Genomic DNA, 7,620 nt, shown 5'->3' with positions numbered 1-7,620 from the left:
ATAATACTGCTCCTATATACAAGAATATAACTACTATAATACTGCTCCTATATACAAGAATATAACTACTATAATACTGCTCCTATATACAAGAATATAACTACTATAATACTCCATATATACAAGAATATATCTACTATAATACTGCTCCTATATACAAGAATATAACTACTATAATACTCCATATATACAAGAATATATCTACTATAATACTGCTCCTATATACAAGAATATAACTACTATAATACTGCTCCTATATACAAGAATATAACTACTATAATACTGCTCCTATATACAAGAATATAACTACTATAATACTGCTCCTATATACAAGAAAATAACCACTATAATACTGCTCCTATATACAAGAATATAACTACTATAATACTGCTCCTACATACAAGAATATAACTACTATAATACTGCTCCTATATACAAGAATATAACTACTATAATACTGCTCCTATATACAAGAATATAACTACTATAATACTACTCCTATATACAAGAATATAACTACTATAATACTCCATATATACAAGAATATATCTACTACAATACTGCTCCTATATACAAGAATATAACTACTATAATACTGCTCCTATATACAAGAATATAACTACTATAATACTGCTCCTATATACAAGAATATAACTACTATAATACTGCTCCTATATACAAGAATATAACTACTATAATACTGCTCCTATATACAAGAATATAACTACTATAATACTCCATATATACAAGAATATATCTACTACAATACTGCTCCTATATACAAGAATATAACTACTATAATACTGCTCCTATATACAAGAATATAACTACTATAATACTGCTCCTATATACAAGAATATAACTACTATAATACTGCTCCTATATACAAGAATATAACTACTATAATACTGCTCCCATTGGATCTCTATATACAAGTAGGATTATCTCAATACTTACATGTTAGGAAGAATAGTGACCTCACATACATGGTGACTGCTGTAGGCTTGTGTGTATATATATATATATATATATATATATATATATATATATATATATATATACAACCAGTATATCGGGAGAGCTTGTGTCTAGCTGTATTCGTCTGTATCTTCTGACCAGAGGGAGGGATGTTTGCAGACATGTAGCACAGGGGTTGTGGACATTAGCAGAACAGGATGACTTTGCTGCTTATTTGGATACAAAGTTCATAATGAGTGTAATGATGAAACCTTATTCTGCCCATTGGCCGCATATGATGAGCAGATGTCACATCTGGTGAAATTACTGGAAGCTTGGAATGTCCCTCATGAATATTTTTGTTTTTTGTTTTGGAGAGCGCATAAATGCGTAAGAAAAAACAAAAACATATAAACGGTAGTTTATGGTAAAGGGGCATTTGTTTTTCGCTATTGTTTACACTGTTATCAGAATGTTGCCCTACTATAAGGGTGTTTTGGGGTAGAAAACCCATTTTCAAATATAAGTCTAGCCAAGAGTCAAGTGGGGGAAAAAAATGTGTTGGTACTCACCCAAGATTTCCACTTAAAGGGGTACTCCGGCCCTAAGACATCTTATCCCCTATTCTTTGGGTAGGGGATAAGATGTCTGACCGCAGGGGTCCCGCCGCTGGGGCGGCGGGACCCCTGCGGTCAGACATCTTATCCCCTACCAAAGGATAGGGGATAAGATCTCTTAGGGCCAGAGTACCCCTTTAAGAGATGGTCCTCCTAAAGGGAACTGTGTTCCTGCTGTGGAAAAAGTGCAGAAACTCAGTTCCCACACGTTCCTGGGGGCTTAAAGGGGTACAATTTTTTATTTATTTTTTTAATCAACTGGTGCCGGAAAGTTAAACAGATTTGTAAATTACTTCTATTTAGAAATCTGAATCCTTCCAGTACTTATCAGCTGCTGTATGCTCCAGAGGAAGTTGTGTAGTTCTTACCAGTCTGACCACAGTGCTCTCTGCTGACACCTCTGTCCATGTCAGGAACTTTCCAGAGCAGGAGAGGTTTGCTATGCTAATTTGCTCCTGCTCTGGACAGTTCCTGACATGAACAGAGGGGTCAGTAGAGAGCACTGTGGTCAGACAGAAAAGAAATCCAAAAAGAACAGAACTTGCTGTGGAGCATAAAACAGCTGATAAAGTACTGGAAGGATTGAGATTTTTAAATAGAAATAATTTACAAATATGTTTAACTTTCTGCCACCAGATGATTAAAAAATAATAATAATAATTGTTTTCCACTGGAGTACCCCTTTAAGCCCTGCAACTAACTCATTCTGAGTTAAAGGGGTATTTCCATCTCAGTATGTTATCTCTATGGGGCTTCTGACCATTGCCCAGAGCTGAGCCCAGCAATGTTCAGAGACTCCATAGACAATGAATGGAGTGATAGCCGCCGCTGTTCACCCTATTGATTTCTAGGGACATCCTACCCCTGTTTTACAAATGAAAGTGGGTCCCTGCCGAATCTGGCGCCAAGACATTAGCAGCGGATCCTGTCATTCCTTGTGTGATGTGCACATCACACATATGCTGGATGAGATTGAGATGGGGGCGGAATTTAAAGGGGTACTCCGCATCTAGACACCTTATCCCCTATCTAAAGGGGACCCCCCCCCCTGCGCGATCTCCCTACTGCACCCGATGTTGATTTAGCGCATCAGGTGCAGTGCTGGATCGACGGAGGCTCGTGACGTCACGGCCGCGCCCTGCTCTTTACGTCATGGCCATGCCCCCTCAATGCATGTCTATGGGAGGGGGCGGGACCGTGACGTCACAAGCATCCGTCTTGCATCGCCAGTCATCCGGAACATTGCGAAGTACGCTAGGTCCACCGGATGTCTGGGGTGACGCGATCCAGATCCTTTGGAAAGGGGATAAGATGTCTCGGGGCGGAGTACCCCTTTAAAGGCCAAGTCACCATCTTCTTTGTCACATCCCTTGAACATTCATTGTCTGCAGTGTGGCCGGGGGCATTATCCTGCTGATAGAGGCCACTGCCATTGGGGGATCCTGCTGCCATGAAGGGGAGAACTTGGTTTGTACAATGTAGGTGGTAGGTGACACAGTAAGGATAGGTTCAGACTACGGAATTTCCAACGGAAATTCAGTCGTAAAATTTCCGTCAGAAATTCCGCTTGCTAAAATGTCTAGTGTAGTGAATGGGTTTCCGTTCACAAATTCACACTTCGGAATTTGTGAAGCGGATAATCCGCTTAGAGATTTCCGCCTGAAGAAAGGCGTTGCTCTTTCTTCAGGCGGAAATCCGCGCGGAACACATTGCAGTCTATTGGAGACTTCAGTATCCGCGCGGTCCTAGCGCCGACTGATTCAGCCGGCGCTGGCCGCACTCGGAATCTCCGGGCGGAAATTTTCTGCCTGGAGATTCCGTAGTCTGAACCTAGCCTAACATCCACATGATACCAGGACCCAAGGTGTCCAGCAGAACATTGCCCATCCCTCGGCCCCGCCACCTTGTCTTTTTACCATAGTGCTTCCTGGGGCCCTCTGTTCCCCAGGTAAGTGACGCACACACATCCGGCCATCCACATGATGGAGAACATGATTCATCAGACCAGGCACCTTCATCCATTATCCCATGGTACTGCCTAATACTGATGTTCCCATTGTTGGCACTCTTGGTGGTGGACAGGGTTCAGCATGGACACTTTGACCGGTCTCCAGATATACAGCCCCATACACATCACTTTTTAGGACACATTACAATTTTATATGGCAATATGTGCTACACCCGATGGACAAGCCTTGACCCCTCACACATCAAGAAGCCTTGGGCACCTATCAACCCATTGCTGGTTCACCGTTTGCCCTTCCTTCGGAGCACATTTGGGAGGTAATAACCACTGCATACAGGAAACACCCCAAAAGACCTTCAATTTAAGGGTATGTTGACACTGCGGAATTCCGCACAGTGAACAGTAGCATCAGTGTGAATGGGTCTTCCGCGAGACCCGTTCACACTGCGGAATGAACATGTTCTTTCTTTGCGCGGAACAATTTCAGCGGCGGACAATTGTAGTATACAGCAGCTGAGAAGTAATGGAAGGATTTTTAAATAGAAGTCATTTACAAATCTGTTTAACTTCCTGGCACCAGTTGGTTTTAAAAAAAATTGGTTTTTCAGTGGAGTACCCCTTTATGGCAATTATCGGCCCTGGATGTAAGATTAGGGAGTTGTGTAACAGGCTCGGTAAACGATTGCAGATGTAGCCATAACAAGATCGGCGCTCATTTACTCTGTTCCGAACTCTGGCGCCGGGAGCTCGTGACGTCATAGCCCCAGCCCCACCCCTCATGACGTCACGCCCCGTCCCCTCAATGCAAGTCTATGGGAGGGGCGTGACGGCTGACAGCCGTCACGCCCCTCCCATAGACTTGCATTGAGGGGAGGGGGCGTGACGTCATGAGGAGGCGGGGCTATGAGGTCACGAGCTCCCGGCGCCAGCGTTCGAAACAGTTTGTTCGAAACGCTGAGCAGCAGAGTACCCTTTTAAACCTAAGACCTCTTTAAGTAGTGATTTATATAGGGGTTAAACAAGGTTATTGACATATGTATCGGTATTAATATTCAGACGGTACAAAAATGCTGATAGTTTATTCAAATCTGTTTTATCCTTGATGGTCACTAGAGATGAGCGAACTTACAGTAAATTCGATTCGTCACGAACTTCTCGGCTCGGCAGTTGATGACTTATCCTGCATAAATTAGTTCAGCTTTCAGGTGCTCCCGTGGGCTGGAAAAAGTGGATACAGTCCTAGGAGACTCTTTCCTAGGACTGTATCCACCTTTTCCAGCCCACCGGAGCACCTGAAAGCTGAACTAATTTATGCAGGAAAAGTCATCAACTGCCGAGCCGAGAAGTTCGTGACGAATCGAATTGACTGTAAGTTCGCTCATCTCTAATGGTCACATCTGGAGATGGTTCCTCAGTAGGAGCTGATATTCTGATAGATGTCGGCTGATGTGTCAGACGTTCCATGAGAAGCTTTGACTTGGTGCTTGGCCTTGGAATTTACTTCAGCATAGACAACATTCTAATAAAATAAAAAAAAGTAATAATAAATAAATATGTGTGTGTTTATATATATAATTAGGCACGTGAAGCAGAAAACTGAGAATAAAAGATACATTTACATACAGTTTGTACATAACATAATGCAAAGACCCATTCAGGCGGACAAATATCCGTCTCCACTTTTCTTAGCGCTAGAACCACTTGGACATGCGCCGCTTCCATAGACGCCAATGCATGTCTGAGCGGATTCCATAAAAAAAAAAAAAAATAAACATGTTCATTCTTTCAGAGGGGTCCGAAATATTAAAGGGCTACTCCACTTGAAAAAACAAAATTTAAATCAATTGGTGCCAGAAAGTTAAACAGATTTGTAAATCACTTCTATTAAAAAATCTTAACCCTTCCAGTACTTATCAGCTGCTGTATGCTACAGAGAAAATTGTGTAGTTCTTTTCAGTCTGACCACAGTGCTCTCTGCTGACACCTCTGTCGGTGTCAGGAACCGTCCAGATTAGAAGCAAATCCCCATAGAAAACCTCTCCTGCTCCGGACAGTCCCTGGTAGGGACAGAGGTGCACTGTGGTCAGACAGGAAAGAACTACACAACTTCCTCTGTACTATACGGCAGCTGATAAGTACTGGAAGGGTTAAGATTTTTAAATGGAAGTAATTTACAAATCTGTATAACTTTCTGGCACCAGTTCATTTGAAAAAAAAAAATGTTTCCACCGGAGTACCCCTTTAACAACCTCATGAGGTGTATACACGTAATGGGTCATTAAGAGCTCTCTAGAACAATCAATATAGTTCTTTACTTCAGTCATTTGTAATACTTACAGATCCATTGTCTTGTGGCAGATCAGCTAGAAAGGAACCAATAAAAAAACAATTAAAATCATGATAATGTTCAGGTTATCCATGTTAATCACAATTGTGATGATATTCAAGTACTTAAAGGGGTACTCCGGTGGAAAACTTTTTTTTTTTTAAATGAACTGGTGCCAGAAAGTTAAACAGATTTGTAAATGACTTCTATTAAAAAATCTTAATCCTTTCAGTACTTTTTAGCAGCTGTATACTGCAGAGGAAATTATTATATTTTTGAATTTCTTTTTTTGTCTTGTCCACAGTGCTCTCTGCTGACACCTCTGTCCGTGTCAGGAACTGTCCAGAGCAGCATAGGTTTGCTATGGGGATTTTCTCCTGCTCTGGACAGTTCCTGATACGGGCATCAGGTGTCAGCAGAGAGCCCTGTGGACAAGACAAGAAAGAAATTCAAAAAGAAAAGAATTTCCTCCGTAGCATATACAGCTGCTAAAAAGTACTTTAAGTGATTTACAAATCTGTTTAACTTTCTGGCACCAGTTCATGTAAAAAAAAAGAAAAAAGGTTTTCCCCTGGAGTACCCCTTTAAAGAGATACTCCGCCACTGGGGACCCCCACGATCTCGGCTGTGGCACCACAGACATCTGATGCACGGAGCGACGTGCCGGATGCAGGGCGGAGGCTCATTACATCACGGCCATGCCCCCTCAATGCAAGTCTATGGCAGGGGGCGTGACTGCCGTCTCTGCCCCCTCCCATAGACTTGCATTGAGGGGGCGTGGCCGTGACATCATGAGCCTCCGGTTCTGCACTCGATGCTCTAAACGAATGCCGAGTGCAGCAGGGAGATCGTAGGGGTCCCGCCGCTTGGGATATTTGGATAGGGGATAAGATGTCTAGGGGCGGATACCTTTTTAAGAACTGAATGAGAGAAAGGGAAGTGTTGAATGAGTGTTTTGGTAATTGAAATACAGTCACATAAGCTGCCAACAAACGACAGAAAGTGTAGAATCGGCCAAGTAAATGTGATCAAACATTTAGGATATGTATTGATTGTCAGGGACCGGACTGGAATCGGGTAGTGGATCCTCTGTGTTAGTGAGGCGATGGCGTGGGCCGTACCAGGGGACCGGTTCTAAGAAGTTACTGGTTTTCACCAGAGCCCGCTGCAAGACGGGATGGACTTGCTGCGGCGGAAACTCCCAGGTCGTATCCCCTGATAGCGACTCGACCTCACTGACAGCTGAGATAGGCCTAGTACACAAGGACAAGGCGAAGGCAAGGTCGGACGTAGCAAGAGGTCAAGGCAGGCGGCAAGGTTCGTAGTCAGGGGCAACAGCAAGGGTCTGGATACACAGGCTTAGGAACACACAGAACGCTTTCTCAGGGCACTAGGCAACAAGATCCGGCAAGGACAGGAAGGGGAAGTGGGTTTTTATATGTTTGGGAGTGATTAGCACTGATTGGGCCAGGCACCAATTAGTGGTGCACTGGCCCTTAAAATTTTAGAGAGCCGGCACTCACGCGCCCTAGAGAGCGGGGCCGCGCGCGCCGGGACATGACAGCAGGGGAACGGGGCAGGTGAGAGGACTGGGATGCGACCCGCGGATCGCATCCCCACCGGTGATAACAGAGCAGCGCTTCCGGTCAGCGGGTCTGACTGGGGCGCTGCACGCTGAAGAACGCAGCGAGCGCTCTGGGGAGGAGCAGGGACACGGAGCGCTCGGCGTAACATTGATACATACCATAAATGTC

At 43.8% G+C, this 7,620-nt stretch overlaps 1 protein-coding gene across 5 annotated transcripts in view; it reads right to left on the bottom strand.

Moving 5' to 3' along the window:
* Window positions 1-4,917: 4,917 nt before the first annotated feature.
* Window positions 4,918-7,620, bottom strand: part of LOC130295100 (high affinity immunoglobulin gamma Fc receptor I-like) — a 147,564-nt gene continuing 144,861 nt past the window's right edge. For all 5 annotated transcript variants that reach the window (XM_056545401.1, XM_056545405.1, XM_056545402.1 and 2 more), the window contains 2 exons: window positions 5,878-5,903; window positions 4,918-5,059 (listed from right to left, as the gene is read on the bottom strand). In XM_056545401.1, the coding sequence (XP_056401376.1) occupies window positions 4,952-5,059; window positions 5,878-5,903 (134 nt within the window). In that variant the 3' untranslated portion in view covers window positions 4,918-4,951. The remainder of the gene's footprint in view (window positions 5,060-5,877; window positions 5,904-7,620) is intronic.

The sequence above is a fragment of the Hyla sarda genome, chromosome 11, assembly GCF_029499605.1.
Source record: "Hyla sarda isolate aHylSar1 chromosome 11, aHylSar1.hap1, whole genome shotgun sequence".
In the NCBI taxonomy this organism is placed as follows: Eukaryota; Metazoa; Chordata; class Amphibia; order Anura; family Hylidae; genus Hyla; species Hyla sarda.
The sequence above is the reverse complement of the archived record's forward strand: the minus strand, read 5'-3'. Positions and strand labels throughout refer to the sequence as shown.